The sequence below is a fragment of the Hemicordylus capensis genome, chromosome 4 (assembly GCF_027244095.1).
Source record: "Hemicordylus capensis ecotype Gifberg chromosome 4, rHemCap1.1.pri, whole genome shotgun sequence".
Taxonomy (NCBI): Eukaryota; Metazoa; Chordata; class Lepidosauria; order Squamata; family Cordylidae; genus Hemicordylus; species Hemicordylus capensis.
Window position 1 is genome coordinate 73,205,990 of NC_069660.1, and position 17,352 is coordinate 73,223,341.

The 17,352-nt window shown below is 42.6% G+C and overlaps 1 protein-coding gene across 8 annotated transcripts in view; it reads right to left on the reverse strand.

Moving 5' to 3' along the window:
* Positions 1-2,537: 2,537 nt before the first annotated feature.
* The window catches only part of ZNF76 (zinc finger protein 76), a 34,295-nt gene continuing 19,480 nt past the window's right edge, over positions 2,538-17,352 (reverse strand). For 7 of the 8 annotated variants that reach the window (XM_053248496.1, XM_053248497.1, XM_053248499.1 and 4 more), the window contains 5 exons: positions 15,825-16,004; positions 15,309-15,539; positions 14,968-15,092; positions 13,258-13,413; positions 2,538-3,534 (listed from right to left, as the gene is read on the reverse strand). In XM_053248496.1, the coding sequence (XP_053104471.1) occupies positions 3,421-3,534; positions 13,258-13,413; positions 14,968-15,092; positions 15,309-15,539; positions 15,825-16,004 (806 nt within the window). In that variant the 3' untranslated portion in view covers positions 2,538-3,420. The remainder of the gene's footprint in view (positions 3,535-13,257; positions 13,414-14,967; positions 15,093-15,308; positions 15,540-15,824; positions 16,005-17,352) is intronic. The other variant, XM_053248498.1, reaches the window with a different exon arrangement.

The window sequence follows — 17,352 nt, forward strand, 5'->3', positions numbered from 1 at the left end:
ATAATTGGCTATATAATCAATTTGATCATGAGGTGAAGCCTTTTCAGAGCAATGTTCTCCATACCATAATTGGACAGGCACTCAATTGGCTTTCCTTCGCTGCTATCTACGATATAGATGGCAAAAATCTGTATTCCTTGTTTCAGTGGCAAGCAGAATGTAGATTGGCCTCTACTGATAGATCTCTGTGAGTTACAGTAGATCAGCAAGAGGTTCCAACTCCCAATTATTTAACAATAGCAACAACAACAATTTAACCTGTCCCCAATTTAAGCTCCTGAAATGAAGAAAACTCGAGGGGGGTGGGTATTAAAATTTTGTGTGAAATCGCTGTGAGCTCATTTCTGGTACTGAAAAACTCTTGAGCTGAGTTTGTGCTCAGAAGTACACTGTTCCTTCATTCTGACTGTGTCCACCCTCCCGAGCCACTATTTTGCACCCTGGCCAAAGCTGGTAACCCTTGGAATTTTGAATGAAAAACAAAGATCCTGGAAGTCTGGTCTGCCCACCCCTGCTCTAGATGAAGGTGGCTGCCGTATCAGTCACATAGAATACATGTGGCACCTCATTTTTCACCTCTTTTGGGGGCCAGTTTGGACAAGACGTCCATTGGCCCTGTACATCAAATGGAGGACTGTGCACGTAAGCCCCCACCATCCAACCTACTGTCCCACCATCCAACCTACTGTCCCACCACCTCCTCATATAGCTACACATAACTGCAATACTATTTTAAAGTGATATTTCATTCACGCTTTGTGGGTGGTTTGGGCAAATGGTTCCTCCCTCATGATTATGCGGTGGTGAGATAGCACATAGGGTGCGAGAGAGATGCACAGACATGCTCCTTCTTGATGTGATTCTTTGGGACTTAACGGGACTTCAGCCCCTCCATGGTAACAGTACTGTCTGTGTATTGGAGGCTGCTTAACAGGAATATGTTCCACTTGTTCCTTTTTTGGAGTATTACCACTCTTCTTGTAGCAACCTAAGAACATAAGAGCAGCCCTGCTGGATCAGGCCCAAGGCCTGTCTTGGCCTAGTATTGTATTGTAGCTAGTCTAGCATCCTGGAAGCTCACAGGCAAGAGTTGAGGGCATGCCCTCTCTCATGCTGTTGCTCCCCTGCAATTGGTGTTTAGAGGCAGCTTGCTTCTGAGGCTGGAGGTGGACTGTAGCCCTCAGACTAGTAGTCAGGAGTAGGTTCCACTATTGTGTTAATGGGTTCAAAGAACCCAGGCTGCCAACAGAAAAGGCCCCAGAAAGCCCCCATGCATATGACATCCCACACATGGGTGTGTGGCCTTGAGCTCCAGAGACCCCCCAAGCAAGCTCTTCTCCACCCACACCCAGGCTCTGGAGAGCGAGCTCTCCCCCGATTATTTCAGGCAGTGTTTGCTGCCTGACGGCCTTTATTTCCCTTTTTCTTCCTCCAGCGAGGGAAAGAGAAATAAATGCTATCTGGCAGCAAGCTGCCTGAAATGACTGGGGCAGAGCTCACTCAGGGCTCTCCAGAGCCTGAGTCATGTGCATGGGGTGTCACTAGAGGGTCCGAGTGGGGCTGGACACAGGCCGCTGTTCAGCTGGCTCTGCACCTGCTAGTAGTCATTGATAGACCTGTCCTCTGTGAATTTATCTAAGCCCCTTTTAAAGCCATCCAAGCTGGTGGCTATCACCATATCCCATGGCAGAGAATTCCATAGATTAATTATACATTATGTAAAAGAGTACTTCCATTTGTCGGTCTTAAATTTTTTGGCAGTGTTTCATGAGATGGACCCTGGTTCTAGTATTTTGATAGAGAAAACGTTCTACCAAATTTCTCCACACCATGCATGATTTTATAGACCTCTTATCGTGTGTTCCGAATAATACATTTCCTTTCAGGCCTTGTATTGTCACCCAGTGTTTCTGTGGAGGATTCTGTTCTTGCTAGGTTTTCTAGCTTGTTAGATTGTATTATTTCTTTAACATATAGTGCTACTCTACCCCCAATTCATCCCTTCCTGTCCTTTCTATAGTTTATATCCAGGAATAATAATGTCCCACCAGTTCTCACTGTTTCACCATGTTTCCGTTACACCCATTATATTTGTTTTCATTAGCAACCAAGCACTCCAGCTTGCCCAACTTGGCTCAGAGGCTTCTGACCATGTCATATAAGCACCTACACACTGAATCTCTTACCTGGTGTGCGATTTCTTATAGCCATTTGGTCTCTTTGACCAGCTATCTGCTGTTTGCCTGGTTCTACTCTATCCCCTTCTGGTTTATTTGAAACATTTACACCCTCGCAGCTTAAGGGATGGCATTTGCTGAACCAGATACTGCCCAGCTCCTGTCAGCTATCCCCCAGGCATCATTCTAAAAGCTGCTCTGCGGCTTTTTATTTTAAGTCCCAGCAGTCTGTTCCATCTGGGTTCAAGTGGAGCTCATCCCTTTTGTGCAGGCATGTCTTGTCTCAAAATGTTTCCCAATGCCTAACAAATCTAAACCCCTCTTCCTAACACCAGTCTGGGAAAAAAGAGATAACAAATGCCAAGTTGAAAGTTTTATTAAATACGCATTGGAGCCTTCCGCCATCTTTTTCAGAGTGAAAGAGGAAAATAAAATGTTATAAAAATGCTTTACTTTTTCTTTATGCACTCTATTTACATTGCCTATCTTTCCGTGAGGAGTGCTTTAGTCCATTCCACTGCTGGTGAGGCTGCAAAGCAACCTTGAGAGAAGGCAGGAGGGAAAAAGAGTCACCACACTAATAGTTGCTCTTTCCTTAGTGGCATGCATCTTGGAACTGCTGCTGATGGAATAAGAGTTCAGTCCTGATCAGAGGACACTTTACTGCTTCCATGCCAATACTTCCTACTCCATGTTTTCTGGGAAGGAAGAGCAGATAGCAATCAGCCAGCTGTGGCCCCTGCCTAGACCATCTACAGCTAAATTGCCCTAAGTGCTAAAAATTTTAGAATGATAAATAGGTCCTGCTTCTATGTAAGTTCTATTTAAGTTCATGCATGACAAAATATTATCTCTTGGAGGTTTTTTTGTTCCCAAGGAATGAACAATGAAATAGAAGCACTTCCTCTGTTAACATCCAGAATAATTGTGAAAGGTCCAGAATGATGGGATGTATTGTACCCCAGAGGTAACGGGATGGCTTTCTTGAAATGGCCATAAAACTTGTTGAGCTAATTAAAAAAAGAAAAAAAGGTCTCAATAGTCTATGTAGCTCCATCATCTGTTCTTACTTATTTTCTATCCAATATGTTGAATAGACAGCAGCAATTATTAAGGGCCCTCCTTTCCAGCTCCAGATGGGTGATTACCCATCATCTGGCTTCTGAGTTAAGGTTCTGAAGGTTCCAGTAGTCCAGCTGGCTGCTGTTGCTCCTACACAGAGCTCCCAACTCCCATCACCTGCTCAGGATGAGGCTTCTGCATCCATTGTTTGATGTAGCTTAAGTGATGTAGACTCCTGTTGAATTGCTGCAGTTTCCACACCGATGGCATCTTCTGGGCTCTGCTGCTCTCTCAGCTGCAAGGAGAGAGAGAGAGAAAGAGAAGACATACCCTCTCAAGTCCGCAAAGCACTTGAAACCTGGCAATTTTGAGAGAGACTAAGGACCCAAGCTGGGATAAATTTAGTAACAACATTGAGCTTCTGGACCCAATTAAATAGGTTTTTGCTAAGAAAACTCATTAGCAGAACAGAGTAGTTGGATTATTTCTGGAATTGTTCCAGGAATTAGTGAAACACTCTTCATCGCAGCCTTTTGTGCTCCTCTCTCAAAAAACATCTTGCTGGTAGTTTGGTGATCAATTCACCAGGTTTTTACAACTCATTGGTAGGTCCCAATCCTCTACTTAAGAACTGTCATTTGAAGAATATAGGTGCTCGAGTAATACCAAGAGTACCAGGCTTCTGTTAAGATGAAACACTAAGGGCCTCTCTCTCTCACACACACACACACACACACCCCGCTCTCTATGTACAAAACAAGCAATCTACTAGTCACAAAAGAAGGGGTGGACAGATTGCTTGCGTTCAAGAATATATACAAATAGTGAACAGCAAATTGTGCACACAAGATGGTGGTGGTGCACATTTTGGCTGAAGTTTAATTCCTTCCTAGACGCATTGGATGAGGCAACTTTTCCCTTGAAAGGTGTTTTTCTTTCTTTCTTTCTTTACAGAACAAGGAGTCGCAGGCCAGTCCCCTTTCCCCTCCCTCAATCCTGCAAAGCAGACTAACAGCAATTTCTGTTGCCACAGCCACCAAATGACTCTCTCGCCTCTTGACAACTGAAGGGCAAAATGGTATTCTTTAACCCTGGGAACTTCCAGTTGCTGATCCCTAATCTACATGCTAGGCCAGTCTGTGAACCAGTTCTAACTTTCTTAGATATAATAAGGATGTCAGAAGACTTAGGTTTTGGCAGGGAGGAACAACACTTTGCAAATAAAGTTATTTTAAAGCAAACACTGGATGCTGGTTAATGATTAGCAGCTTAACTCTGTATAAGCTACCATATTAGCTATCTAATACGAGTCATGACTACTTGGAGGAAAGCAAAGCAGAAGCAGCTGAAGGAGGAAATGAAGACACAACATGGGAAGTGAAAATGAAAGAAGTGTGTGATGCAAAAAAAAAAAAAAACCACCCCAAAAAACCACCAAACAAAACACAGGCAGTAATGTTAAAAGGTGCACAAGGGAAATTGAGAGCTATAAATATACAGAACGCTCGTAATAACACTATTCTTTATATGCTTACCAGGAACAACTTCTAATGACGCTACTCTTTATATGCTTACTAGGAATAACTTCTTCATAGTGCCTTCTGTAGATAAATGAATGTTTTCTTTGGAAATCTTAGATCACCCCAGGAAAAAAATATAGTACTATCAAATGCTTATCTAGCAACAGGGAAACATTTTTTACACAATAAAGGCTATTTCTTTGTTTCTTAGTTGATGGGGAACAGTCCAGGCAACTTAAATCTAAGCACCACCTAGAGATTTCTATATTAGGTGGTATATAAATTCAATAAACAAACAAACAAGCAGAGTAAAGCAGATACCACCATGTGGTGAAGCACAAACATTACACGGGAGAATAGTGGAACTTGCAATAAAGCTGCCCATACAGGGGCATAGCAGCCACTGGACAAGGGGGGGGCAATTGTCCCTAGGCCCACAGTGCCTGGGAGCCCCCCCCAAGGGCCCCCCAGCCAGTCCCCCTTGCCTGCTTGCCCTCCCTCCAGCTCGCTGGCCAGGCGAGCTAAGCAGCCTGGAAGCTGCTGAAGTTCCTTCAGTCTCTGCCTCTCAGCTGTTTGGTGGGTGGGTCGGGCATCCAGAGAGGCTCCCTTGCAGGACTCACTGAAGCCTGAACTCTAGTGCTGGCAGGCAGCAAAGGAAGGAAGGAGGCAGGGTGGCCAGCACTGGCTGCCCTTGCCCACTACAGCTCTGCCTAGCCTTTGACTCGTCAGGCTTAGTAACGGAGATATGATGCAATTTCCTTTTTGTGGTTATTTCCCCCTCTTTGGATATTTAGGGATTGGCTTGCCATAGGGCTTTGATATGGGGCAGAGAAGATGTAGGGCAGATTGAGAAGACTCTGAATAATTTATCTGAAACAGATTGAGGAATTTGCTGGTTTTTAATATTTTTTAATTTAAAAAAACCATCAAAAATTCATATAAATGGCTTGTTTCATTGCAGAAAATTACAAAAATGTCTGGAGCTGAAACCCCCTCTTAGACCATCATTCTACCCCCATATGCAAGAACATGCCCTTTGCCTTCATAAAAAACACCCCCCCTTTCTGCCCCAGCCTTTAGATCACCTGGAATAACATGGCATAGGGCTTTGGTATTGAGCAGAGATGTAGGGCAGGGTGGGAGGAATATGTATATTTCAATTGAAGTGGATTGGACAAGTTGTTGGCTTTTAATATTTTTTTAATTTAAAAAAAACCATCAAAAATGCCCTGTAAGTGGCTTGTTTCATGGCAGAAAATTCTGAAGTCCTTTAGGTTTCAGTGAAATGTACTTCCAGCTAAATGTGGCTAGATTTGCTGCCTGAGGCTGCAGTTCTCCACACACTTACCTGGAAGCAAATTTTACTGAATTGGTTAGGATTTCTGAGAAAACTTACAAGGATCACACTGTGTGGTTGGAAGTCCCCTTTGTTAATCAGCAGTGAGGGGCCCATTTTGAAATCTTGTCCCCAGGCCCACACCAACCTTGCTAATCCCCTGTGCCCATAGACATACTTGGAAACAGGAGCAGGTATGGGCTGTTTTCTGCTGCAAGGCTAGTTCTGCTACCTCCCCCGTCTTCACTCTTTAGAGGACATCTGTATCTAACTCTAGATCAGGGATTCTCAAACTTGGGTCCTCAGGTGTTATTGGACTTCAACTCCCATAATCCCCAGCCTCAGTGGCCTTTGGTTGGGGATTATGGGAGTTGAAGTCCAATAACACCTGAGGACCCAAGTTTGAGAATCACTGCTCTAGATTAAATGTGGATTGTTGTCCCTCTTCTTATGCTTCATGTGCACTGTCTAGTTTGGTTTTGTTTTTTAACGTGCCTGGTCTATCTATTCAGATATTGGTTTGAAGCTTTTTCTTTTAAAAAAACAAACATAGTTTACCCAATTTTCCTACACTTAAAAACCTGCTTTGAGTGGTTAATACAAGGCTGCCCAATCAGCGCTCTGCACAGCCCCACTCCAAGAAGAGGGGCAATGGATTCATGATTGATAGAAGGATTAACCAATCAGTGATCTGCAAACTGGAAAAACAGGTTCCGCCTGTGTGCAACCTGGAGGAAGAAATTATGTGTTATGTATGTCTAAAAATATGGTGAATGCACCTGCACAGTGAAACTATGTGCAGCTGGATACACCCTCAGGGGAGACAAAGAGTCTCTTTCCAAATTACACAATACAAACAACCGTGCTTGCAATAATAGTCAAGTAAAGCAAAAAGCCTTTGGTTTACTGGGGTAGTTTACATGGGTGTGGCAGCTCCAAGTGAATTGCAAAAAAGGAAGGAAATTAGATGGCCCATGATGCTCAAATCATAGGATAGGAGACCTGATGTCCAGTCTTAGATATTGTACTGGCCTACAAAATCATAATTGGGAATTAATGTTACAACAGTGTTTAAGGAGAATTTGATAACATGTGACTGAGTATATGGAGAGTGCTGATTGTAAAACTACAATCAGCACAATTAGTACAAAGGTGACTGCACTCACTATTATTATTTATTATTTCTTGTTTACACAGTCAGACAGGTATTATTGACTGGTTTGTATTATCCAGACATCGAGTCTTTCCCAAGGACCTGGGATGGCTGAATTTTATTGTCAGTTGTTATAGATATCGTCGCAGAATATAGGCCGTTCCCAGTAAAGCTGCTTTTTGTAATTGGCTGATGGTGATTTCTGTGGCCCCTATGGTGTTGAGGTGCTCTTCAAGGTCTTTTGGAACTGCACCCAGGGCACCAATGCCCACTGGGATTATTTGGGTCTTTTTCTGCCACAGCCTTTCAATTTCAATTTGCAGATCTTTGTATTTGGTGATTTTTTCCATTTCTTTTTCTTCTATTTTGCTATCCCCTGGTATTGCTATGTCGATTATTTTGACTTGTTTTTCTTTCTTCTCGACTACAGTTATATCTGGTGTATTGTGTGGCAGATGTTTGTCTGTTTGCAGTCGGAAGTCCCATAATATTTTTACATCTTCATTTTCTTCAACTTTTTCAATTTGATGGTCCCACCAATTCTTGGATACAGGTAGCTTGTATTTTTTGCAGATGTTCCAGTGTATCATCCCTGCTACTTTGTCATGCCTTTGTTTGTAGTCAGTCTGTGCAATCTTTTTACAACAGCTGATTAGGTGGTCCACGGTTTCATCTGCTTCTTTACAAAGGCGGCACTTACTGTTTGTGGTTGATTTTTCGACTTTTGCTCTTATTGCATTTGTTCTTAGTGCCTGTTCTTGTGCAGCCAGTATTAAACCCTCTGTTTCTTTCTTCAAGTTGCCATTCTTAAGCCATTGCCAGGTCTTGGTGATGTCTGATTTTCCACTTATATTGTGCAAATATTGACCATGCAGTGGCTTATTTCTCCATTTTTCTGCTCGGTTCTTGACTTGTTCTTTCTTGTAGGCCTGCTTTGTTTGATTGGTGTTGAATAGTTTCTTATTATTGACCATTTGAAGTGCATCTTCTTCACTGTCCTTGATATATTCTTCAAGGCCTCTTTTCTCCTCCTCTACTGTTTGATGGACTTGAAGCATTCCTCTTCCACCTGAGCTGCGAGGGAGGTAGAGCCTATTGACATCACTGCGAGGGTGCAGAGCATGATTAATGGTCATGATTTTCCTGGTCTTACGATCTAGCGTCTCTAGCTCTGCCTGGGTCCAGTCTATTATTCCTGCAGTGTATCTGATAACAGGTATAGGCCAGGTGTTTATGGCTTGTATGGTGTTCCCGCCATTGAGTTTGGACTTGAGGATTTTTCTAACTCTCCTGATGTATTCACTTCCTATTTTTCTTTTAACTTCAGTGTGTGCAATGTTATCAGCCTGGAGAATGCCCAAGTATTTGTAATGTTCTTTCTCTTCCAGGTTCTTGATCTTGCTTCCATTGGGCAGTTCTATTCCTTCTGTTTTTGTTATTTTCCCTCTGTTCATTATTAATGCAGCACACTTGTCTAGTCCAAACTCCATTGCTATATCGCTACTGAATATACGGACAGTGTTTAGCAGAGATTCGATTTCTGACTGGGACTTTCCATACAACTTCAAATCGTCCATGTACAGCAGATGGTTGATTTTACTTGATGTTTGAGATGTTTGGTATCCGAGGCCTGTTTTGTTTAGTATTTGTGAAAGTGGGGTCATGGCGATTACAAACAACAGAGGGGATAGTGAGTCCCCTTGGAAAATGCCTCTTCTAATGCTAACCTGTCCAAGTGTCTCGCCATTGTTTGTTAACTGTGTACTCCACATGCTCATTGCTTTTTTAATAAATATCTGAATGTTTTTGCTGACACCAGTTGTTTCTAAACATTTTAGTATCCATGTGTGAGGCAATGAATCAAAGGCTTTCTTGTAGTCAATCCATGCAACACTTAGATTGGTTTTTCTTCTCTTGCAATTTTCTAAAATCATTTTGTCAATCAGCAGCTGGTCTTTTGTGCCTCTGGTGTTCCGGCAATTTCCTTTCTGTTCAACTGGAAGCTGTTTGTTAGTTAATAAGTGTTGCATCACTTCATCTGCTATTATTCCAGTTAATAATTTGAACATGGTTGGCAGGCAGGTTATCGGTCTATAATTACTTGGAACTGAACCTTTTGCTGGGTCTTTCATGATGAGATGAGTTTCCCCAGTTGTTAGCCATTGTTCAATATCACCTCCTTGCAAAATGTGATTGAACTGTTTTGATAGTTGTTTTTGAAGGCTTGTTAGGTGTTTAAGCCAAAAGCTTAAAATAAATAATAATAATAATAATTATTATTATTATTATTTTGATTTCTATACCGCCCTTCCAAAAATAACTCAGGGCGGTTTACAAAGAGGAACTATATGCTCAGAGGCACATGTTACCAAATGCTCCAGCTTTTGCAGTTGCCACCAGCCTATGAGGTGAATTGGAACATGGGGACCTAGCCAAATTGTGTTTCCATAGTTATGATTTCATAGGCCAGTACAATATCTTAGAATGGACATCAGGTCCCATACTGTGAACATAATGGGTCATCAAATTTCCTCGCTTTTTGCAATTTAGTTGGAGCTGTCACACCCATAATTATCACTATAAACCAAAGGATTCTTTTTTGCTTTAATTCAATTCCTTGTTTTTTAAAAACAGAAGTTCCCACGTGTGCCACACTTAAAATAAGTATGTGCAGTTAAAGGGCAGTGAAAATACTACTTTAGCATAGTCAGGCATAATCAAACGGCAGGTGTGAGTGACAGACATCACATAAAGTTGTGTCTCATTTTAAATGGAGTGCAAGAGTACATTAACTAATGTTCTCTGCTTCATTACATAACAAGAGTGACATATGCTTATACTTTTCTTATTGGATGTAGAATGTCCATTTACTGCATTGTATGGGGTGTGTTTGTGTTTGAATAAATACACTGTGATAACACTTCAAGGACCCTAGAAAAATACTGGGTTGTACTCCACCATCAATAACAGGGTGTCACTGCTTGCATCCATTCTGGTTATCCAAAAACAAGAACCTATGACTTATACCAACAACAGGCCTGTGAAGCAGCTTAGCCTGAGAGAGAAAATGCATTGCTTATGTGATTCCCTTCTACTCCCTGCTTATCTTAAACCACCACCATGTGTAGCAGCTTAGGAAGCTCTTTACACTGCTGAGCCAAGAGGTTTGTTGGCCATTCCCCACTAACCGGATATTGCATACTCTGTCTCTGTGACCACAATTCCTCTATTGGCTCTAACTGCCTTTCTCTTCATCTATCCCAAAGATTAAAAGTGTATATTTCAGCACATGCACACACACTCACACACAAGAGAGATAGGGAGGGAGGGGAATTAAAATACCTGTGTTGGCCTCCCTTCACCCCAGTCAACTAAGCTGCAAGGTTTCCCCTCCTGCTTTCTCTCTCCTCACAAATATCTATCTGTCTATCTATATTTCTCTAAGACATACCCATCGCTAATCCCATGAGTGGCAGCTCTTGCGAGAGTTCACAAGTAAGCTGCTGATGGAAAGAGCAATTTTATTAATTTGTATAAATTCCAAATATATTTTTTTTGACAAATCCATGGAAGGCCCTCATACAGAAGACAGATTACTGAAGGAAACCTTCCCCAAAGATGGTGAATGAGTGTGGGCTTCACTATTAGTTAGCACATCTCCAATTGCAAATATGAGGGCGGTGGGGGGGACCTGACTATGGTGTTGGGGTTTCATGTGCACTTTTCAACTTCTGTTCCTCATAATTAAGCCAATGTTCCATGGATTCATTAAAAAACTGACACATATTCAGTAGGTGATTCTGAGCTTTAAAAATACCTGTTCCAGTATGAACAGTGAAAAAGGAAAGCTTTGAGAAGCCACAGAAGGTTGGAGCAGGGAGGTTGGTTGAAATAACATGACAGAATACTATTTTACCTCTCCACCTATAATATAGAGGTACTCCCGTGCCTATGTGATGCAAATGCGGCATTGGAATCCTTCTACACACACATCCTGTTATTTAAACCTCCTAAGTTGCACTTTCATATATGTATATGATGTCTGGGGTCCTTAAAACAGGACCTGCAGCAGATACAGCTGACCACACTGGGGACTGGTAGTTGGGGGACCAACATTTCACAAGCATACTCTGCTAGAGAAAATACAACTTAACACTTCTGGAAAATCCTGAGTCCTGGATATTGTATGCTAAGGGTGAACAAGACTCCAGCACCACATGTAGCATGATCCCTAGAAGGAGCAAGATGCCAGATGAAGGGGAAGATGGATGGAAGAAACTATAGTGGGTGAGGTATGGGAACTAGCAGATGAATATTCCCTGTGGCCACAAGCAACCTAAACAGAAGGATGATAACAACAAGTTGTTCCAGTAAGAACTAATCAGCCTACTTTCCTTTCACTGTCTCTACAACTGCACTAAATTTGGTTCAAATCCAAGTCAAGTTAGAACTCTTGCACCTCAAATGTTCATGCGTCCCTCATCTTGGATCAGGGTGGATGACATCATTACAAATTACACCATTGATGTGTCCCTGTGTGTCACTCTCTACAACTGTACCAAATTTAGTTCAGATCGGTTAGACAGTCCTCAAGTTAGTGCATTTGCACCTAAAAAGTTCACACATCCACCATCTTGGATCAGGGTGAATGACATCATCACATACCACTCCATTAGGGCATCCCTATGTGTCCCTACAGCTGCAGCAATTTTGGTTCAAATCAGTTAAGCAATTCAAAAGTTAGCCCACTTGCACCACAAAATTTATGCGTCTGCAATCTTGGATTGGGGTGTATGACATAATCACAAACTATACCGTTGAGGTGTTCCTGTGTGTTACTTACTGCAACTGTACCTAATTTGGTTCAAACTGGTTAATCCATAAATTAGCCCGCTTGCGCCTCAGATGTTCATGTGGCCGCCATCTTGAATTGGAGTGGATGACATCACCACACACCACACCATTTGGGCATCCCTATGTGTCCCTACAGCTGTAGCAAATTTGGTTCTAGGCAGTTCACAAGTTAGCCCACTTGCACCTCCAAAGTTTAGGCGTCCGCCACCTTGTATCGGGGTGGATGACATCATCACAAAGTATGCCATTGAGGTGTCTCTATGTGTCCCTACAACTATATCCAATTTGGTTCATATTGGTCGAGGAGTTGCAATGTTGATGGGGGAGGGGGGCGACACACGGACACACACATATACGGACACACACACACACAGAATGCCCAGTGATCTCATAAGCCTACTGGCAAGTAGGCTAAAAATAATAGAGAGTGTGTGTGTACAAGCATGCATGCACACACGCACACACGGCACTAAGATTTAAGGGCAAATTATACAAACACTTTTGTAATGTGGAAACATGCTGACTAAATCCCCTTTGTGTCAGGTTTATTGGGGAGTGGGGTGAGGCATGCAAATGCATGGGGGGCAGGGACTGCTCATGGTAAAGTAGGCAGGAAAGGAAATTCCTGGAAAGTCAAGATTTAAACCAGAGCAGAAGGAAGCAGCACTTGAATCTCACCAGGCTCCTGCCTAGAAGGTGGCTTGATCAAAGCCAAATCAGGAATCAGCCTCAACCATGATCCATGGTAGTTTTCTGGAGGGCTGCATCTCCTCCCAGTCAAGAAATACTAGAGCCTGTTTCCCCTTTTATTCCTCTGCAGCTCTTGGAAAGGGAACCCCTGCAGGCTGCAATGGCAGAAAGAGCCAGACCACACCAAACATAAAAGAAATCCCTTCCCATGCCTGTTACCTGTAGAAAGGCAATACAGAACCCAACAGTGATAGTGTGTGCATATATAGTATCTGAACTGCAATGTGAGTGCCATTAGTAGTTCCTAGCACTGCTGATTGTGGATGGAGGTTATGGGTGAAGCCTCTGATACTACTATCCCAGGGCTATCAATTTAACCTTAAAAATACATCAACACAAATGTTATATTTAGAAGAAGCTCTCTTTTAAATGTAAGCAAGCAAAATATTTTAGATCTGCCTGTACCGGATGTATTTCAGTCCCATTGGTGCCAACCATAGTCACAGCATTTCTGCCAGTTGCTGAAAACTCTTCCTGGTGAACAGATATTACTGTGCCAGTCTGCGTGACCATGGTGATATCACTACCATGTGCCTGTAGGTCTTCATCAGACAGACTGACCTGCAAAGAGCAGACCGAGAGGACAAATCACAGGTGGCAGTTTTTAAAATAAATAAATAAATAGATAGATACAAGTTCATGGGCTGGAAGTTTTGAACATGGGGAATAAAGTGACAACGAGCTAGTTCTTCATTTGTATGTATCATCAAGGCATTTAAGAGCCCCTGGTGGCGCAGTGGTAAAACTGCCGCCCTGTAACCAGAAGGTTGCAAGTTCGACCCTGACCAAGGGGCTCACGGTTGACTCAGCCTTCCATCCTTCCGAGGTCGGTAAAATGAGTACCCAGAATGTTGGGGGCAATATGCTAAATCATTGTAAACCACTTAGAGAGCTCCGGCTATAGAGCGGTATATAAATGTAAGTGCTATTGCTATTTATTGTACATGTGAATGAGATGATACTATAGAGGGAGCTTTCACACCACCTCACATGATTTCAAATGTAATGAAATCATGTGATTTCCAGAGGAGGTTCATACATTCAGCTGGGAGTCATCACATGAATAGCAATATATGTACATGCATGACAGGCCCAAAGTAGGGGTGGAAGTAGACAGTCATGGGTTCTGACTTGAATTTGACTCTGCATCAGTGTGGCAAGCACAATCCCTTATCACAAATTCCACCATAAGACTGAAATCTCGATTGCTTCAATAATAAGACATTCAGTTTAATGTAGAATGAAGCCAAAAGGTATACTGCAAATTAATGCAGTGCACTGGGATGTCCTGAGGCATAGGTTCAGGCATAGGCCTGTTCATATGGACTCAATTTATGGCCTAAATATAATTTTTGCATTCTGCACCCTAGTTTTAAAATTTATAAACAGATGGACCCCGTTATCTGTGGAGGTTCCATTCCCGCCAATTTCTGTGGGTAACAAAACCATGGATAATGGCATCCATTTGTTTATATATTTTTAAATTTAGTATGCAGAATGCATAAAATTATAAGTTTATGGCAATGGGGGGGCAGGTTCCTGTAGGGCAAAAAAAAAAAAATACTTAAAAGGACTAAAAACAGCAGAAACCAGGAAAATATTGTGCCATACCATGCTTGGCAGGTCCCCAGCTGCCAGCAATGCCCCCCAAATGAAATTTTTTGCTGATTTTTCCATAAAAAATTACAGGGAATTATTATTTATTTACACACAGAAATGAGCAACAAAATGGCTCCTTTCTTCAAAATGGTGGCCAGAAATGACCTTGGGGGTAATTTCCGATCATCTAGGAACTGCGGATATGCAGTTCTTAACCCTTTATTTACCCATGTATGCCGAGGTCAGGTTTCAGTTGCCTGACCACAGATAAGTGAAAACACAGTTGTCTGGACCAGGGATTCTCAACGTTGGGTCCCCAGATGTAATTGAACTTCAACTCCCATAATCCCCAGGCCCAGTGGTCTTTGGCTGGGGATTATGGGAGTTGAAGTCCAATTACATCTGGGGACCCAACGTTGAGAATCCCTGGTCTGGACTGTGTGTGCCGAGGTCCACCTGTATATACTTCACTGTGGACTGCATCTCTACTTCTGAAGACCCTCCTGTTCTTCATACCTGTTCTGTTCCATCCTGAGATATAAGAGTCACTGGTGTAGTTATGCTCTCCTCCTCCTCTTCCATTTTCACTGAAGCAATGCATTGGTGTTTCAGTGGAGGCATATTCTTATCAAAGATGGCAGCTGGGAGAACAAGGAAAGGAGATTCAACAGAAATAATCTACTGAGTGGGGATAATCAAATGGCCTTGCTTTCACCATCGCTGAAGTTAAGATACAAAAGAGCACAAAAATGCAGAATAAAAAGTACAAAGTCTGGCGTAGCAACAAGTTGGGAAGTGATGAGAAGCTGCAGGCTTAAGTTACAGGCCTTCTCACAAAGCTCTAGTTCCCCGCTCACCTTCCATTTGCTGCTCATAAAGGGCCTGCTCACTCTCCTCTGTGGCCTCCAGCTCTCCATGTGTGGTGCGCTTGTGCATAGCCAATGTAGAGGTTTGGCGGTAGGTTTTGCCACAGGTGCTGCAGGTGTATGGCTTACAATGTGTGTGAACCACATGATGTTTGTAGAGACTAGAATATTCTGTGAAGCGTTTTCCACAGCCTGGTACCATGCACGCATATGGCTTCTCCCCTGGGACAAAACAAGATGCACAGATGAAAAGGGCTTCTAGAAGTTAGGGAGAAAATTCTCCAATTCCACTCCAAAAGCCTTACATTACTAGTTTAATGCAGTGTTGCATTTCTGTGCCTTTAGATAGAGGCTGTTAGCAAGTTCAGTATAATTCATTTCCATATTGATTCCAAGAATCAAGAATTGACACTGGACCTGTCCAAAATGTTGATCAGCTAAGTGCAATCAACGAACTGTATGATGCAACCAAATACTATTATTAAAGACAAACATGCCCAAGTTTACCTGTATGGATTCTCATATGGTTCTTGTAGTTGGTAGCACTAGTGAACCCTCTTCCACAGTTGCGCTCAGGGCACATATATGGTCGCTCACCAGTGTGCGTCCGGATGTGAACCTTGCGTATATTGGAGGTGGTGAAAGAGCGGCCACAGCCTTCGAAAGGGCATTTGAAGGGACGCTCACCTTCACCAGAAGTAACAGACAAAAACCATTCTTAGTTCACCAGTGACAACACTGAAAATACAAGACATCTGTCACCCTGTCTTTCAGATAAACCATATCTTGTTAACTATGCAAGTGCCACACAGGTAGACTGCACAGGACACGCACACTAATCGAGACAGAAACCAGCTGCCTACTTAATTACACTAGGTCAGACATAATACTGTACAAGTGAACCTAGTATTAACATAGCAGCTTAGAAGGCCTCGCCTACAAATTGATCAGTGCCTTACTCTAAATCAGGGTTGCACAACTTCAGCCCTTCTGCAAATGCTGGATTACAACTCCCACAATCCCTGACCATTAGCCACTGGGGCTGAGAATGATGGGAACCGTAGTTAAAAAAACAGCCAGAGGACCAAAGTTATGCAGCCCTGCTCTAGATACGAAAAGGATCTATAATGGCTACAGTCTTCAAAGATTAAAGACAAAGGTGGAAAACATTTGTCCATCAGCACTACATTTTAAAAACATACCAATGGACTGTATTCGGAGAGACTTTAATTTTTATTTTATTTTTTAACAGGCATTGGCACACGCCTCTGCCCTCAGTTCTACCTTGGTTGGGGCCTGTGCAGGATTATCTGAATGGAGGAAGCAACTAGTAGTATGTAAGTGTGGAAAGCATCCTCATTCCCCATGCTGCTTCCACCCAACTTTCCAAGTTGCTCTTATCTACTGAAAGAAAAATCTTCAGCCAGGTTCTGCCCATTTCTCAGAAATCTCCCCAATGCACTAACACAATCAACATCAAAACTAAATTAATATGAACTATAGTTGCAGGGGACCTGCAGAGGAGAGAACAATTTGCCTCATGAACCCAAGTTTCACCATTTTGATTAAGACAAAATAGAGTAATTCTCTCATGAAGTCAGCAACATTGGAATGTATGCACCAAGAAATACCACAAGTCTGAAGCTATCCATGATCTTTGTGCAGAAGACAAAAATTTTATTTGTTGTCTGTTGTCGCCCCTAGGTTGAGGAACATACTCCCCATGGAGACAAGATGCTGATCTTCCCTGGAGGCCTTCAGGAGAGCCTTAAAAACCCATCTTTTTAGCCTGGCTTTTAATTGTGCAGCGGGGAAATAGCTTGACTACCAAGCCCAAGGTTGCTGGTTTGAATCCTGGCTGGTATGTTTCCCAGACTATGGGAAACAACTATATCGGGCAGCAGTGATATAGGAAGATGCTGAAAGGCATCATCTCATACTGCACGGTTAGATGGCAATGGTAAATCCCTCCTGTATTCTATCAAAGACAACCACAGGGCCCTGTGGTCGCCAAGAGTCAACACCTACTCGATGG